This window comes from Anser anser (assembly GCF_964211835.1).
Source record: "Anser anser genome assembly, chromosome: 14".
In the NCBI taxonomy this organism is placed as follows: domain Eukaryota; kingdom Metazoa; phylum Chordata; class Aves; order Anseriformes; family Anatidae; genus Anser; species Anser anser.
The window spans coordinates 10,135,196-10,154,483 of NC_139735.1; the positions used below are offsets into that span (position 1 = coordinate 10,135,196).

The following is a 19,288-nucleotide window of genomic DNA, read 5'->3' on the forward strand; positions in this document are numbered from 1 at the left end:
CAGTGAAGACAAAGATCACCTTATACTTTCCTGAAATCCGATCATGGTAGAAACTCCGCATCCTGCTCCCAAGTTTTCTTAAAAGCTGAATTTTTTTTTATGGAATGAATCAACGGAGAAACATTATTAGCTTTGGTGATTGTAATGGCCAAGTTATAACCTCGCAGGCCACAGGATTAGGGCAGAGGAATCTGATTCATCTCAACACCAGAGCAGATGGGTCATGAGCTGAAGAGCTAGCTGCCTGGCAAGCCAAGCCACCAGTTTGCAGGAAATGGGGTTTTATCTGAATCCATGGCTTTGGTCCAAATCAGGCAGGAAACAACCGCTTTTGAAAATGCCTGCAAAGTGGAAATTCCCAGAAAGGTCACTTCAGAAACATCAAAATACTTCCAGAAAACAATTCCCTGAGTTACCAAGCCTCAGCTGATCAGTGGCACTGTGTCTGGCAGTAGGGCAGCATCTGCAAACGCCAGCTCAGCGCAGTAGCTGGGGGAGCTCCGAGGACCCTCTGGCTCTGGTGCAGCCTTGTTGCTGAGGTCTGCCCCGGGAAGCCTGCCCAAAGTCACAGCTCCGCGTCAGAGCGCGCAGGAGCTCCAGCAGTCCTGCCTCCAGCCAAGCCTCTTAGCTCTTCCAGACATGGAAATCAAAGTGGAGTTCAAGCCCCCAGGATTTTCATGCTTTTTACAGCTTTACAGCAGTTTGGAAGTGGTAGCCTAACACCAAGGGCTGGAGTTTCCAGCCCCCAAGCTCTGGACACTCCTTGGTGTCACTGGGCAGACAGAAGAGGCTGTGTATCCTGGGCTGACCTGCCAAGAAGTGCTCCAGGAGCCAGGGGACCTCATTTGGCAAGAATTCACCATCTGGGAAAACGTTCAATCAAAACATTTCAGACCCAGCAGATGTGTTATTTCCAGTTAAACTTTGTTTTACCAGCAAATTGCTAACTGAAGGCCTTACTCTGCATTACTTAGCTTCCTATAGAGTCATCTGTATTTATAAAAATGTGCTACAAAAGAATACTTATTCAGACCAACTCTAAGAACTTGAGGCAAGTGGCTGACACTAGCATTTACTGATCAGAGGAATTCAGCAGCAGCGCCTTCAGCTACTCTGCAAGTCCTGGCTGCTCCCTCCCACCTCTGTACCGCAACGTACCTCCTCAGATCTCCTGCAATATGTTCTCAGGGTTGAGCTTAAAAATTGTTCTTGAACTTTTAGAATTCACTAGAATTTTTGTACTGCAAAAGGTAATTTATGTACTGGGAAAAAAGGCTGCAAAGCAAAGACAAATCATGACCTCTATATTTGCACATCTGCTTCAGTTCACACTCCAAGTGAGATTTGTTATTAAAAACTTCAGGTAACTGATACGCGTTTTGAAGAATGTGAAAGAACACCATCACTACCCAGGAACCACAGCAGGACAGTATGACCCTTGGTTTTGCTTCTGCAGTGATGATTAAGGACTTCAGAGGAGGGTCAGTTGTTTTCTGAATCTCAAGTGTTTGATCTAGTGCCCTGAGGCTCCCCTATTTATTTCTGATTTCTTTTAACAAAGAGGGTTTAAATAAAGTTCTTCCTGTATAAACAATTCCCTTTTTTCGTGTTGAAGATGCTACTTACTTGGATTGTATATGCATATTTTAATGCAACACAACAATTACTTTGTCTTCTGCAGTTTATATTTAACTGGTCTTATGAAGGAAAAAGAATTGCAGCAGGGATTTGAGTGGATGATGATAGTGTACGTGTCAGCTGGGCTACTTTGTACATCCTGAGCTAGATCTTCTTCAAAAATTTTTTTTTTTTTTCCCAGTAGCTTAACTGCTCTAACTACCCTTGTTTATAACAGTACCTTTGAAATCTGGTCACTAAAGTAGAAAGCTAGACAAAGAGTTGGAAACCAAACCTAGAAAAGTAGGAAATTACTCAAGGAGTTAGAAGTTGAACTTAAATCACCATCTATCTTTTTGCCCTGATGCATTAGCTGATCTAACCCAAAGTGATTTCAAATTTAAGATCTCTTTCAGAGTACTGCCAATCAGAGGTTCTTTTCTATTAGTGGATCGCAACCATTTAATTATATAGCCACCACCACAGGGTTTCTGGGGGAAGGGGCTGCTGGCCCCTTGCTTGCACTTTCACACACCTCACAGGCTGAGAAGGACTGATGCTCACCACCTTCTGCTCTGGGCATGAGCTGCATTCTTGATTGAGGTGGAAGCGAGACGAAGGCAGAACACAGGCATGTTGGACGAGGGCTAAGACAAGCAGGTAAGAACACGGATTGCTGGGATTAATAAGGAAGGCAGTAGACATTTCTTTCTCTTGATCAGCAGCATGTTAACAAGTATAAAGTCATATGGCAAGGTTGATGCTGCATGGGCCCTCCCCTCAAATCACCATTGCACCTGGATGAAAAAGTAGCAGCACAGCAGAAGCACACAAGTTTCATTTCCAGGGCCACTTAAGTCTGTGCTAATACAGGTACCAACTGCAGCTGCAGTTTACAAGAAAAGAAACATTAGAGCAGTAGCTCTACAATTTACAATCTGAGATTATAAAATAACTACTCTTCATGCCAACAATTCATTAATACAACTGTGGGGGACCAGGAAGACTATCTCCTTTATTAAAAATAAATAAATAAATGTGTGACTCCAAACATGAATTTGAAAATACCAAAGAACTATGACATTTTTCTTCTGCCAGAAAAATGATCACATCTTGACTGAATACTTTTCTTTCTCACTTCCTTTTCCAAGCTGAAATGTCAACTATTTCAAGTAAAATCAGAATATTACTCAGCCACAAATCAGAAAAAAACCTTGATGCCCAAACTGTCATCAGAAGGGCACATTCCAGTTCCATATTTGCAGTTTTACTATTAAGTAAACAAAGATTAAACCCTTCCAAATGCTTTGCTGCTTAATGACACAATCACTGGCATACTATTAAAGCTCAACACTCTGACATTCCAGTCATTATATCTGCAAACACTAAGACATTATGCAATGAGAAAACCATCCTTTTATTGAAACCAAAGATGTCTAATTGTGACAGGTGAATGTTTTAGCTATAGAGATGAAATCTGTATACATACTATTTTTATGCAGTCTTCGTGTTCCATTTACACAATTTGCTAGTTTAAAAGGTTTTAACAGTCAATCAAGGTTCCAACTATAAAACTCCATAACAGAAGAAAATTATATTGTGTTATTGAAGTCAGCTAGATAAACAGCACTTTCTGATTATGATGATATTATTACGTGCTTCGTGATGAACAGTAAGACAGAAAATATTCACCTGGTTTCATATTCAAAATACTTGCTGAGGTTCATGTATAAATGGATGAATGAACAGAAGGGTAATTGTGTGTTATTTTACTATAATAAAATCAAAATTATTCAAATCACTAGGAACAAAAGTGTTTTGATATATATTGTGTGGAGTTCTGCTTTACTGAATTTATGTTTGTTTATGATTCTGACAAGCTACAAAAAAAAACACTCAATAAAAATACACAGTCAACACTAAATGTGTATCTCTATTCTTTTGCAAGCAAACTGTCACAATATTATGCTCATTAAAAAGCTTTCAAATCTAATAACTAAGTGAAACACTAGACTTAATGACTTCAAATAAATATTTCACAACAGAGCTGTTTAAGCCACTCTAAAAACAAACCTCTTGAACAGTAGAAACACATATGCCAAACAAACAACAGAAAAACAGCGTTCACTGAAATCACTTGTAGTTTTGCCACCAATTTCATTAAGAACTAGATCTTAACAAACAATTTCACTACTTTTATATTTCCTTTTGGATTGAATCTTCCTTTATTTTCTTGCTATACCCAACCGAAGATGGACTCTTCCTAGAGAAAAAGAGACAACAAAAGTGAAGTGGTACATTCCATTTAACAGAAAAAAAGTCATATACGAAGCGTAACAAATAGACTCTCTTTAGATTGTACTTCATCACATGAAGATTTTGTTCATTAAGGCACACATTGCACATGTAGGCAGCCTGGACATAGGCCATTTCCCTATGTGCATGCAACTTCTTTAAGTGGCTAGTCAGAGCTCATGGGAAGCTTCCATAGTATCTAAGTATAAAGGTAGCCTTAAGCTTTGCTATTTCTCCAAGCTGCTATGCTCTCACTTCCAGAACAGACCTACATGTATTTCTGGTGATAAAGTAGTGTTCTTAACGCCAACAACCAGCACTGCTCACTGGATCATAAAAGAATGTTTTACACCCATAGAGCTAAAAAATGAGAGCACGTGACCATACAGCTTACAAATTAAACCATTTCTAACTGCTGTACTTTTCTGTCCTCTACGGACTGAGTATCTCCCCTCTAATATTTACTGAGGAGAGACGTAAAACCTGTGGAAAGCAATATAAGTTGACAGCACACTTCAGTATATTTTTATGTACATTGATCCAAGTTTTTAGACATACTATGAGTAATCTTTTGGGGTTAAAGGAGGGAAAGTATGTGATGAAACATTCCCTGTTCCAGTGAGAAAGCCATTAATGAGCTACAGAGATCAGGGGACCAGCCCTAGGGTAGAATTGGGTCAGAACAGGTGAGAACAGTCATTACTACTCACGCACAAAGAATTGAAGTGCAGGAACAGGGACCGTGCCTTTCTGAGGGCAAAACCCCTTGCTGCTGAGGACAGACCCCTTCTGCTTCCTAAACATGACCAAAATCTTGAAAAATATTTGAGCCCAACATCAGTAATACTGAAGTGTAAGACTGGAACATATTAATAACATTAAACGAAATCAGTATATCTCTTTAATTTTTTTGTTTACCATTTTAAGCTTGCTTGCCAATTAATGGACTATATACATACCCTGTCCAGGGAGAATGTCTCATTCTGTGAACTTTGCTTCATGCCATTGCCTGTGGGAGAATCATCACCATTTTCAGTCACACTGAATCTAATCATGCAGCATTTCAAGGATTAAATAGGTAGCATTAGAATTCACGTACATTTTTTTTTCTCTCAATAGAACTATTTATAGAGGCAATAAAATGCAGCATTAATTTTCTAGCTCTATTAATGTACTAAAAATTAAAAAATGAAGCCAGTTTATTCAGATTTGTTGATCCATATCTAAATGTCTTCCAGAATTATTCCATTTGCTTCTTGTTTAATGAAAAATTCAGATCAATAGCAGACTTATCTCCTTGATTTGGTGTTGTGTAAAATCTGCTAATTAACGAGAAGGTATTAGAATTGATGGTTTTCAGCTAAATAGGGCTTAATAGTAGATTCTCAATTAAAGCTCCTGAAAAATGAGGTACAATTACAGTTAAAGATAGAATAGGTATTTGGCTGCTTTTTGTTGGTGGTGGTTGTATGGTTGGCTGCTTTTTGTTTGTTTGCTTTCTTTTTTGTTTCTTTTTTAAGAAATGAATCAGTGGAAATTGCATATATAGCTAATGATTTCTCTCCTGATGACAAAAAGAGGTAAGTATCTGAAAAGGGAATGGGCCTTGTCTATTCAATCCCAAGATAAATACATGCTAGACAAACCAGTACTTTGCATATCCATAACAAGCAGAAAAGCAGATTAGCAACCATTATGTTGAGATGGTAAATCCACCTAGGAGTTCTTGTATCAGCAGAAATCTTGACTTTTTTTTACAATATCTTGAAATTTCGGAGGCAATCACGCATTATATGGTTTCGTTTCTAGTTTCTTTCTAAATGATTTCTAGTCCTTTATCCTTGTCTCCCACTCTTCTTTTTCTTAAAAGCAGGCAAACAAAAATCCTAGAAGACATTTTTTTCTTCACTGACTGCTAAGTGTCACATAGACATTAATGACTACACTGAAACTTTTGCAATGATCTAAGCCATACGAGAAAATATATGGAAGCTGCTAGATCAAAACCTTTAAGTTAGGTAGTAAAGCACAGTTCTACAATGGCTTCTGCAACAGGTTTATGGAGAGAAAAAGTCCTAAGACACTTCTGATGTGAAAGACACCCACCTTGCCCAGGAACATCTCTTCTGGCTAGCAGGAATGGTTGAGTTCAGGAGGAAGGGTACCTATTCCCAACTCTGTGGAGTTCTTAGATATCACAGGTATTTACTTGTACAGGCAAAAGTCAGATACAGTGTTAGGCTTGCCAATAATTGCTGTCTCTTATCACCACAAACAAATGAGCAATATGGATGAACTACGCAGAATGTAAAGAAGCAGAGAGAAATCATTTCAACTGATGACCAAGATAAGAGAGTAAAGATTATCAGAGCTAAGAAAAAGTTTCCATATGAGGAGAGATTTAGTAGTCTTGACTTTCTCAGCTTGAGAGAGAGCTATGTAGAAATATGGCAAAGGCCAATGGAATCATGATTGGTATAAAGAATATAAATACCATATAATTAATGTTCAGCATCTTGTTATACCAAAATTAATCAGAAAATGATTTTAAATTAAACAGCAGTGCTTTTCCACATAATGCAGAATATTTACAGAACAATCACAGAATATGTTGTTGTGACATGCTGTCAAATTTCTTCTACTGTTTCAATTACATACACTGTAGGTTGCAGAGAACAGGTCACTGGGGTATATGTATTTCTATTCTGAACCAAAATTGCACTTCTTTTGTTCTCACGAAGAAAAATTTTGAAGGAGTATTTTCTTATTATGTATGTGTAAATTTAATCAGTCCACAACATAACACGTTATGAACATAAAATATTGGCAACAATGGACATACATTTTGATACATAACTTAATACGTGTGTGAGGAAAACTTCTGTCAACATGCGTGTAAACTAAGCAGAAGCACTGCACATGAATATGCTATTTTTAACTTACCTGGTAACTCTTCACAGATTAGTATATTCTCTTTCCTAAAAACTCATCAGACTGTGAGGCCAGATATTCCAATTACATTTGTAAGCATACACTGCATTATCTCAAATTGTGCAGCAACTACAATGTCTCTAATTGAAGATGTCTCAGTACAGAGCACCACTTTTAATTCTCTAGTCATTTTCCAGTAATGAAATAGCTGCATTGAGGGCACAGTGTGAGGACATGTTTGATGGTTATGTTAAACTGTATTACAGTTACCTTTGGGGAGCATCTAATTTATTTATTGTCAATATGAAACCAACCACTACTTTCCAATTTTCCAGTGTGAAGAAATAAATTATTATTCATCCAAGTACTGCCTTAGACATGTCTGTGAATAACAGTTTAATTATATACTTAACATGTTCAGGAAAACTTGCACATATTTTATGTTCATATTTTTAATGTTAAAGACTGCAGAAAACACTTCTGATGTCCTTCCTCCCAAGTAATACAGTTTTTATAAGGCCCTCAATGAAAAATAAGAGTTGTTCAAATATGGCTAGAAGTGTATAAAGTATGCAATGAATTCTGTAATTTGTGAGTTGTAAAGCATATTACCCAAAACAAACAGCTTAGTGGACCTTACACCTCGAGATCTTAAACCTTAAAGGACTTGCATTATTAACTTGTTTTCTCTAGGACAGCAAATACACTCAGTTCATTACCTACCTTCTCCATTAAGCCGACTACAAGTCAACAGTCGACTTCTGAACTTTTCATTTTCTTCAAGCATTTTTGAAATTACTTTCCAGACTTTAAGCCAGACTTTGGACTGAAAGATAAAATTGAATTTTTCTCGATGAAGCACATAAAAAGTTTTTGTCAAAACATCTCTTGTATGGCAGACTTCTCCAGCATGACTATGAAGTCAGAGGACCGGAAGTGCGGATGTCAAGGAGGAAAAGTGGAGGAAGGCTATATACATGGGATATACTGGAAGTCATCTCTTATTTAAAAGTCAAAAAACTTTGAATTACACCATAATTTTCCACATGAGATATCGCCCTACTTTCTGGCCTAGCACTCTTTATCCAGGACTTGTGGACTTCTAGATAAGAAGAACTTATGAAAACTCGCACGGAGTCATTAAATTATCTTCAAAGTCATCCAAAATGGGGGAAAAAATGAGAATAAGACAAGATTGTTCATTTTTACCAGGAGAAAAAGCTTTTCTGCTTAATCCCTCAGCAACAGCATAATTCAGACCCCATGCCACATCCCAGCATAGCAATGGCCTGGACTATTTGATATCAAGTCGGTATTTATCTGTTTTATAGATGTTGATGACCTTTATTTTAGAGGCATAAAACTCCAGCTATAGTGGGCATATTTCAAATGTGCATTAAAAATATTAAATTGGAACTGTTGACAACGGCATTCAGAAAGAGAAACAGACTAAGAAATATAAACGGCTGTTAACATGCTAACGTTATGACTTTTGCTGGACCCCATCCGTGAAACTAGTTTAAATCTAAAGATAATTCCTTTCTCATGGACGTTTATTGCTAAAACATAATACATTTTCCTCATTCTTTTTGAAGACTATTTAATGTACTAGAAGAGTGATATTATAGTATGTTATTAGCTGTTCCTCTGAAGTCAGTAGTATTTTTCTGGTTTTAAATCAAGTATCTGTGACATTACTATATTACAGTCTAGCTGATTACTTGTACCTCACACATTACAAAATCTCATAATGGGTTACTGTTTTAATAAATGTGCCTTTTTAGATTTCAAGCATTTGTGGAACTACTGAACAGGAACAGAAATACATCTGTGAAACAGAAAGTAATTTCATATTGCTACTATTATAGTATTAGTACCTATTGTTCTCGACTTCATTGTTTTTTTTGTAACCTGTGGAATTTCTTTGCTTAAAACAAAAGAGGAAGAGAAGGTGCAGAAGTTTTTTCCTGCCAGGTTTCACCAAGCAAGGTGTGCAGCACCTTGGCCCCAATCCAAGAAAGCATTTCAGTACATGCTTCAAGTCAACAGAATACTCTCATTCTTCAAGGTAAGCACATACTTAAGTGCTTTATTGAATGAGAGCCAGAATTTTAAAGCCCCCAAAGAGGGAAAATAATTCCATTTTTCTTTTCTGTGAGTAAGGCTTTCAGAAACAGACTACCACTTCAATCTTTTAATCTCCCTTATGCTCTCACATAGACATATATGGAACAAGCAGGAAGCTATTTTCTCAAATGCAAAAGCAGCTAATCAGCTCCCACATTTCATACCTTTTTCTTCTTTCGTTTAATTACTTTTTCAACATTTCTTGATGGGCAGGGAAAGTCAAAGGTGTCAGGCTTCTCCTTTTGAAGGTCATCTAAGAAGAGAGTTTAGAAAGCATATCCTGAGTGTTTACAACAAATTCTTGAGGAAGCTGCAGCATCCCATCCTTCCAGAGATGCTTATTTCTGGTCCCAGCAGGTTACAGAACATCAGTCCTCACATCATGCCATCATCTTGCCCATTTCTGCATTATAACCATGTGGCAAGTGGGTGTCTCACAAACTTCACAAAACAGATTTCAAAACAGTACAGCAACCACAAATGAAGACAACATGTTTCTGGGCAATACAACTAGCTTTTAATTCCCTTTTTATCCCCTCAGTATGGCAGCTACAAAAATTTCAGCTGAAAGAGGAAATGGTGAGTACACTGAGGCAAGAAATCACAATAATCGCCTCTGCTAGTGCTAAAAAACAGAAGCAAGGAGAGCAGGCTGAGCTTTTGGAGTTGAGACACACAGCCACAAGGAGGAAGGACTGGGACGAGTTCCCAGCAGGGTGAGGACAGGAGGCTTCCCAGGAGCTGCTGGACAGGCAGGCGAGGCGTGCAGATGAGTGAAAGGGTGAACGCACATGGGGATGTTGAACTCAGTCACAGCTGTGGGCTCATCCCCTCCTGCAGCACAGCTTTAGGCAAACCAGCGTTCTCCAGGCCACCACAGCCCCATTGCCAGTCACATCGTGGCAGCAGAACTTCCAATTACCAGTAGTTACAGGCTGTCTCTGAGCCACTGGTTGGCATCACCCAGTTATAAAAAACAGCAGAACTGGTGCTATTAATTACAGCCTAATATAGCATCTCCCTTTGTCATCTTCAGAAAAATGTCTTTTAAAAGAAGAAAAATACAAAAATAAATAAATAAATAAATCTGAAGATCAACAAGTTAGCAACACTCAGGACCACCCTCTCTCTGTCACCCAGCATTTCCAACCCCCCAGCCCTGGATTCTTCTCCAGAAGCCAGGTCACGCTCTCCATTTTCTCTCCATTTCATCTTGAGCAGCAGAGCTCTGTTTCATAACAGACTGCAAACAGTAGGAAACTGCCTAATCTTTCTTCTGTGCTTTAAATAAACAAAAGGCACCCACACCCATGCCCATCCCAACTTTCTTTGGTCCCAGCCACAAAGAAAGAAATTTAAGAAACATCTTTGGGCTGTTACAGCAAGGAAGGAGAAAGCAGCACAGTGACACGTTGGTTAGATGGGAATCTCTTGAGAAAAGGCAGAAAGGGCGCAGAACTACGATGTGTAACAGAGCAGCTCCACAGATGTTGGTTATTTTTGGCCTCATCCCAGGAAAGGACAAGGTAGGCTGTGCTGCATTGCAGCCACCTCACCTTGCAGGCTGGAGACATTGCAGCTCAACAAAGTAAGAGTTTGGGGCAAAAAGACTGAATTTTTTCACTCACGTGAGTTTAACACCACGATCCAACCCCTCCCTAATACCCAGTCTGACTGTACACAGCACATTAAAAAAACTTTTGTGCCACATTCACCTCGCAACATCCGCAGTCTGACTGGGACAAAGTGCCAGCCCAAAGCACCACACAGAAATGGTGTCCCCTGAGAAGAGGAGGGCATGGCAGGGGCCTGACCTCAGCCCCATGCTCTCCCAAGGCATGGAGGTCCCCAGTCCCAGCAACACGTACCATGGCACAGGCTGGTATCCTTCACCCCACCACAGCTCTCCACCTCCTGGGTCCTGCCAGCAGCGGCCGATGGCTTGAGGTCAGCCTTGTCCCCACGCGCCTTGGCTGCCCTCTGCCCCCTGCTCCTGTCCACGGGGCTCTGCTGGGAAAGCAGGGTCCTAGACTGGCCCACCTCAGCCCACTTGTAGCCCCTGCCACAGCGGATGAGGGAACCGCAGCGGTGGGAGCCGAAGCTGTTGACATAAATGTGTGGCACAAGCGGCCTCCCCTGGCTGCAGCCAGGCTCCATCTTTGGCGGACAGGCCGGCTGTGAGGGCGCTGAGGAGAGCCTGGGGAGGCGGGGGCTGAGGGAGTGGGCGCCCAGCTGCTGCGCTGTGGGGTACGTGGGCATGGCGTGGGGGCCCTGCAGAGCACCCCGCCTGCCCCATCCCGTCTGCTCACCACTGACCCATTTCAGTGTTCTGGCTTGGTGAGGGAAAAAAGGAAAAGTAACTATTTTCTGAGCAGGAAGGAACAATAAGCTTAGTGAAGGGTGGGCCTTGTACCACCCAGTCACGCACACAGAAAAAGGGTTTCTCACAAAATTCCAGCAGTTCAGGAAGCATCCCCCTGGTTTGATGAGCCCACTACCAGCTGGTTATAACTCACTCCTCAGATGAGATAGCAACCTATTCTGCAAGGATGCCTTTGGCCAGCATTATAGAATCACAGAGTGGTTTGGATTGATAGAAACCTGAAGGATTATCTTGTCCAACCCTCCTGCCATGGGCAGGGTCACCTTCCACTAGATCAGGTTGCCCAGGGCCCCATCCAACCTGGACCTGAACTCTTTTAGGGATGGGGCATCCACAGCTTCTCTGGGCAACCCGGTCCGCTGCCTCACCACTCTCATAGCAGAGAATTTCTTTATGTCTAATCTCAATCTACCCTCTTTCAGTAAAGGTTTAGCACAAAAGACACAGCCTGAAGTCATATATTGACGTATTTGATGCAAATTATTGATAAAGTGATAGTGATATACGGGGCTCCAGGCTGAAGGCAGTGATGTACTATCCATCTTTGCTGCGATTTCCAGAAGAGGATCAAGTGGCACCTCTTTCATGTGGGCCCTTCTACAGTTCCTGTGTTGATACAATGAGTTCACACCAGTATACCCCAAAATAACAGCCTACCTGCCAGTGCATGGGTCACAGGTGGGTGGGTTTCCAGCCACCAGCATTTATGGAATCTTAATTAACTGTTGTCATTTTGTCCTTCTAGCAACAGCTGGTAAGCGTGAGTGCCATGTGACACCACTACAGCAAGGCATTCTTTGGACAGGCCAGCACTGGGGTTAGGACATATTGTCAGTGACAAGCAGGATTTCTCAAACAACTTAAGAGCGCACCTCTCATTGATTTTTGCTTTGGCATTGAAATACTGATCTGTATTATTTCTCAGCATTTCAGCACCCTTAGCTCTCAGGAGGGAAAGCATTACAAATTAAAGTCTGTGAGAAGACTTTTTCTGACTCATCAACAGGAGCATATGAATGGTACCGGCAACTTGTCACCCTGGAATCTTCCCCAGCTTTCAGAGACCATACGAGTGAGAGCCCTCAAGGTCTCCAGAGCTGCTGTCCCCTTGTCCCCTTGGCAAGGCAGGGTGCTGTGCAGAAGGACCCCACGAGATGGCAGCCTTACCTACCAAACAAGAGCGCTCCCGTGTCCCCGCAGGAACCTGAGATGTAGGCAGGGGAGCCAAGGGGAAGGAAAAACCCACAGCACTCTTCTGCGAAGTATCCCAGGATTTTCAGTTATTTTATACACTGTCAGAAAAAGGCATCTTGTGTATGCAGTTGAAAAAGAGGGAAATAACTTCCAGAGGCTCAGCCTGACAGTTTGCCAGAGTAATTTGTTATGTCCCAATGATAAAAGGACATCTACTGCAGGATCCAAAGCACATGGAATGAAAAGGAGGTCGTAGTTATATAATATAACCACTGAGACTGTGCCCTCCCCGCCACCCCCTCCACACACACACACAAAAAGAAAAAAAAAAAAAAAAAGAGATTGAGAGAGAGAGAGAGAAAGAAGGCACCAGGGACTCACTCCGTCTTTTTCAAAGACCTGAGCGGACAGCTTGGCCTAGAGAGGTAGCCAGTGTGTTCAGCTTGAGGGAATGAAGCTCAGAGGGAGGCAAACAAATAGCTTCATTAAAAACTGATCCGGAGTACAAACTTTGTCATGTCCATTAATCACAAAGCCTTGCTTAAGAAAGTGCTTCTTTTGCTGAAATACACAGGTCTCAGTCCACAACCACCCAGAGAACATAAATGCACGCACATAAATCTAAACAGCACCCATTTTCAGTACATGACTCTTCACACGTTGCATGACCACTTGCTGCTGCATGATCCCGACCAGGAGTTCGCTTTGCCACCTGGCTGCTCCTGTCCTGTGGCCCTTTCAGGGCATCAGGGCTGCCACATCAGTGGGTTTTCTCAGCACCTGTATTTATGGCATATTCTTCCACACAATTTGTGATTTACAATACAAATACGCATCCCTTGTGTGACGCATTTTGTCTACGTTCCTCAACAGCACATTGCCAGGATTTCAAAAGCAAATTCAGCTCAGATCCCTTGTAGAATCTGTTACTGCTGACAAAAACCAATGCTCCCTGAAGTCTTTGAGAAATCTGCAGAACTGGACACTGTTCACGCTCCTTTCCACATGTGAACTGACTACCAGCTACTTCTGTGTTTGTTACTTTGAACAAACCTCTCAGCTTTTCACCACATCTTCAACTGTCTAGTTAAAAATATACCCAATTGTAGCTTTCAGTTTGCACCTTGTCACAGTTTGTTTTGTATTCAGAGGTCAGCTTCTCCAGCTCAGAATGTGCATTGTTTCCTGCATTCTGTTGTTTCAGTTTTACTTGGTAAACTATGCATCATCTTCTATTAACCTCAAATACCGTTTTAAAACGAGACAGGTTTGGTGGTAGCCTGCCCACAATTTATGCCAAGAAGGAAGGAAAGAGCCAACAGGCCACTGCTGCATGCACACTTAGTGATTTATCTCATGTTACTCCTCAGCAAAAAGGAAACCCATTCTCATTTGAGATTTGTTTCTCTGTGAGGATTATTTGCTGTGGACTGCAAAGAATTACTCAACATAATACTGGCAAGGCAGATTGCTGATTAAATACTACATTATCATGTTCAAATTGTGAATCCATCTAAAATATGAATTTTAACACTGTAAACCAAGATTTTAATGTAGAAAATATGCTAATTCTGAGAACAGCTACAGACAAACCTTGTTAATTATATCCTCACCAGTAGAACAAACAATTACTGTATCTGTCGTTCTCACAGAAGACTGAGTAAGAGTCACTGGAGTGAGGTATTTTATTAGAACGTGGTTACTTTACAGAACACACTGGAGACCATTTATTAGTATAACTAGGAATCATTATGAAAACAAAACTCACCACTTCTGGTAAATCTAAGCAATGCATTATGCCTTCAGTTTTTGCTTACTTGTAACATTTCATAATTTACAATAGATCTCAGTTAATTATGTAAGCAACAACACAGTGCAGCAGAGGCATAAAATGGCCAGCTGCCATTTTAACACACCTGCATTTCATATTAATGAACCTGCATATCTCAGATTGCCTTACAAACCATGCATGTGGGAATCACTTCATCCTCACCACTCATAAGGAGAGGCATATTTTCCCATTTATCCATGCTGCACATAAAAATATTTAGCACATTATAAACTAAGTTTGTTACACAAAAGCCTGAGTACCCCCTTGAGAGATTTTCAAGTCACTGAGAAGAACCATGGACTTTATAAATAAAAACCCAAGTCAATGAGACTGAAACACTTGGTTTGGAAGAACTTCATGTTAGGGTATTTAAATAAAGATTCCCAATCTGAAATATAAACTATAGAGTGACTCAAAAAAGGCAAAATGATTGCTGCAGTAACACCAGAATACAACAGCCTTCTTACTGGAAAAAACTCGTTGTCATGGGAATATCACAAAAGGCAGGTAAGGACTTCAGTTTTCTGATGTATCTTTTCCATGTCAATGTGCAAACTAGTTTTATTTAATGATGACACCCTTTGTTTCCAATTCAGTGATAAGAATACTTTACCTTGGCTCTTTCAAATGTTAGGCTGCAGGAATTATAATACTGAATATTACTACTGTAATTCTGGGAAATGTGTACTCAGACCTTCCATGAACAAGCAGATGGGGAAGGTCAGGCCTACCTGAGATAAAACTCCAGATTGTCTTCTCAAACTGTGGAAGAATACGTAATCACCAATGCACCTGTCTAAGAGAGACAATTCTGTGTAACTGCAGTATAAATACCACTGAACATACTCATTCCTCAGCAGCGGGTGCACTCTGTAATGGTACTGGGGCCTTAGCACAACTGTTCCAGTCCCTGAACATTCACTCCCTTCCCTAGCTCCAGAGACGTAAGGATGCTGCCAGGAGAGGAACAGAGCAGGGCTTCTGTCTCCAGGGATTGCCAGTTCTGCAGAGAAAATTGAAGCAGTCCCTGCTTTGTTCTGCCATTAAATTCCTCCAAACACATCCTCCTGTGAAAGCAACCCTTGAGCAAATTTCCTCACTACTGACTGAAGAACTGAGTTGATTTTGCCAGTGTGTACAGAGCAGCATCTGCCTGTGAACAGCTGGCCTGCTGAAGCAAAGCTGGGGGCTACTGCCTGCTGCTTACGATGAGAATGTTCTTCAAAAACCTAAAAATCACATTTAGCTCACTGAAAGAAAATTCAGAATGTACTCCATACACAAACCAATACCGGGCAAGTGCTTAAAGCAACAAGCACTGTCTTGAAAAATGGCACTTTGCTAAACTGACAACTTAATGCTTTCACATGCATAGCAAGGCAAAAACAATCACTAAGCAAACTGATCTTGGTTCATGAGTCAGCAGCAGTGTGAGATGGCGATTTAGATCAAGCAAACAATTTCTCAAACATTAGGTTGGAGAAGGTTGGCAGACTTTTTTTTTTTTTTTTTTAAATGTTTTGCTCTATGTGTGAATTGATATCCCCCACAGATTACAAAATTGTGTTAGAGTTACTAGGGCACACAGCATGTGTGAACTGCATCTACACCATCAGTCTGCCATTTAAGTAAAACCAATGTTCTTCACTCACATGAAAAGCAAACCAACTCACTCTGCTATGCAGATTTGGAATCAAAAAAATGCCACATCACCAAGAGCAACAAAACTAAGTCCATTTTAAACATCAACATTCATGCAAAATCAAAAACCTGTTCTCACAGTTCCCCAGTACCTGTGTTGTATTCAGAGGATTTACTCTCAGCTTTCATGACTCACTAAAATTAAATTTCAGGAAGAAAAAAACAAACACAAACCTTATATATTTCCATATTTTATATACACAAGGAGAACTGAGAATTTTTGACTAGCAAATTTTTGGAAAGGAACCTGAACAGAGTAGTAATACACTATGGTTTCCCAAGCTCAGTAAACAAGATGAGTGAGGGGGCTTTCCTTAATAATGGCTACATTCAAATAAATTAATATTTACAATTCAAAAGCCTCTCTCCAACAAGCCCTACAAAAAGTCAGCGAATTATAGTTTGGGTGGCATGAAAGCAGGTGATATCTGATAGCACTAACGAGAGCATCACGTTTCGGAAAGACTCTCTCTCCATCTTAAACAGGGAGTTCAGTAACGTATTTAGAGCACCGATTCAGCCCCTCTACCCCCTTCAATTTCTATGACTGGGAAGACAGCTGCAAGTATATTCTTATCCCAGAGGCTGTTTTTCATGCTGGCAGACTGAATCAGCTTATTTTACACAGAGGAAGAGATGTCAGTGTTTTTTCCTCATCTGTCCTTTCTGAGGCTATTATTTGTCTTAGATTTCCTGTAGGCAAGCAATGTGCATTTTGGACTGTGCCTGAGCAGGCTTTCATAGCACTGAATAAACAGCAGCTGGAGAATCAGGACAGACAGTAGAAACTGTCCAACAACAACTTGACAGCTAAGAGACTCTCTTTAAAATATACCTTAGCCTTTTACTCTGTACTAGATGGGTTTTATCCATCTCCACCCAAACTGAGTTTCTTCACTGATGTGGAATGTAGCAGTTCATTTAGTGAAAGCAGCACCCAAGAGAAAGCTGGTGGCTGACTGTGCTCAGCGAGCAGTTTGTGCTGAAAGAAAATAGTTGAGATTCATGTACTGTGGAAATTCTGAAATTCTACCCCGCAGGCATATCTCCACCTTCTGGAGTCTGCCCCTAGCATTTATTTATAGTTTCTGGACAAACTGAAACCCAAAAGGGATTCGATATATCAGCTTTCCTAGAAAGTTACTCCTCAGCAATTCAGAACTGGCCAAAGCCCTCACTACGAAGAGTGGTTATTTTCAGTTTTGAACACTCCAGACTTGTGGTATTTCACCTTTTCTGAGGTGAATTTTTTAGACTCTGCCTGTGTAATGAGATTTCATTTATTAAACATTCACAAAGTATTTTGCAGTCTTCAGATGGGAAAAAGTTTAGCATTAATTTACACACCCCCAGATGTAAATCAGATGCTTTATCCTGATAAACACCTCTAAGTTTATATCATTTGTGAACTGAAATCAGTCTGGGAGTGCCTTGTTTGTGGAAGACATCACTGTGCCACCATCATGGAAAAGCCCATACCGATGGGCCAAATTTCAGGCCTATCGTACTTGTTAGAAACCATTATCAGATAAAACACTGATAAGCACATGCTTTCTGAGAGACCACTATGCACTTGAAAGTAATATCAAGAACTTGTTATCACTTTGGGAGAGGCCAAACTACAACTATTTCCTAACAGTGCTGACACAGAGAATAGAGAGAGAAGACTTGCATTACCAGCCAAATAACTGGTCAATATTGTCTATATATTATCATTATTTGCTACGCAGACATCCCATATCTAGCCTCTACTTTTGATCCAAAGCTTACCAGCATTTTACGATTATTTTTAAATAACCATTTCAAGGGACTGAAAATACATGCATGGAGTCACCAGCAGTTTTTTTATTCTTGTTAAAAAGGCATTACCTTCGAAGTTTACATCATCTGAAGCCAATGGTAATTCAAGTGATTAGCATCTTGCAGAACTAATCCCATTACAGCTCAATTCTGTAAGATCTGCATTTCCTGAAACACCCATGGAAAAGAATTATACTCAACATCTATCAAACATTTACAACACCATTCCTCAGATGATGGCACAAGAAATTAGTAGCTCAGATGCCAATAACAAAGTGCTGGCCACTGCAGCAATATACCAATTTTGACTCCAGTATTGTATTTTGGGCAAGAGTTTGTCTCACAAGGTACACGTGCATGTTTCAACTCACAGTTCCACTCGGAGCAGCTACCAGACCAATCAAAATTACGCTACGCTGAAGCTTAGCTATTTGTATCAAAATATGGAAACCGAAAAAAAAGTTTGGGGAACTGGCAGCCACTGAGGATGAAAAACTCTTTTGAATAGTCCCCGAAGGGCAGATCCATAAGGTGGCAACACTTCACAAGGCCCTTCAGACATATCAAGTTGAGATACTTTAAATGAAAGGCTGACACCAGCAAGCTCATCTAAGAACATTCTTGAAAATTCCAGACTTTTTCCTTCTGGGAGTATCAGATTACAACTGTGAGACAAGTAAAAAAGAATCCTTGTCTGTCCGTGCCATGTTTGGCCTTCACGGGCCCTGGCTTAGTTATCTTTTTGTCCCAGCTGCACAATGGTTTCTGACTTACGTCAAGTCATGCATTGCATGTGCCTCAGCGGTATTCTTCTCATTAAATATGTCACCTGCCCAGGTAGCTTGATGTCTTCGCTGTGTAGTGGTTTTCATCTTTGTCCCTATGAATTAGCAGCAGACAGCACAGAGTAGAAGAAATTGATCAAACCGTAATTCTTGGCTAGGCCGGTACACTTAAGAGGCAGCAGAAAAAAACAGAAACAGCAGTGCTGAAACTGCTGGAAGGCTTTTCCAGAGCTACACAAAGATTTCTCAACAAGCACCAAATACTCAACAAGCACCAAATTCACAAAATTAAGTAGATAGTGTTCAACATTCCCTAAAGACATCTGGACCTAAGCAGTAAAAATGGTTCTTCTTACAGCCTGATTCAACAGACAGCAGTTCTACAGCCCCCTTGACATTGCCCTTTCCAGTTCTGCAGCACCGCACATTTATTTTGCAGCAATTTAATGCAGTGTACAGGGCACTCAACATCTCTCAAGTGGTTACAACCTCCCTCACACGTCCCCTACAAAACCATGCCCTAGGTTTTGACCAGAACAGGGCCACGGAACTCAGCCTTAAGCACTTTACACATCACATAGTCAGACGTGAGCCATACACTTCATCAAAATCACTTCCCAAGGC

The 19,288-nt window shown here is 40.6% G+C and overlaps 1 protein-coding gene across 2 annotated transcripts; it reads right to left on the reverse strand.

Moving 5' to 3' along the window:
* Positions 1-3,015: 3,015 nt before the first annotated feature.
* Positions 3,016-19,238, reverse strand: LOC310881407 (uncharacterized protein C5orf47). Of its 2 annotated transcripts, XM_083798722.1 has the most exons (6): positions 10,839-19,238; positions 9,135-9,223; positions 7,567-7,669; positions 4,872-4,921; positions 4,627-4,725; positions 3,016-3,880 (listed from the first exon to the last, which is right to left on the reverse strand). In XM_083798722.1, the coding sequence occupies exons 1-6, from the start codon at positions 11,227-11,229 to the stop codon at positions 3,854-3,856; spliced, it is 759 nt and encodes a 252-aa protein (XP_083654848.1). In that variant the 5' UTR covers positions 11,230-19,238; the 3' UTR covers positions 3,016-3,853. The 2 variants fall into 2 exon arrangements, with proteins under 2 accessions (XP_083654848.1, XP_083654849.1); XM_083798723.1 differs by lacking the exon at positions 4,627-4,725.
* Positions 19,239-19,288: the final 50 nt, after the last annotated feature.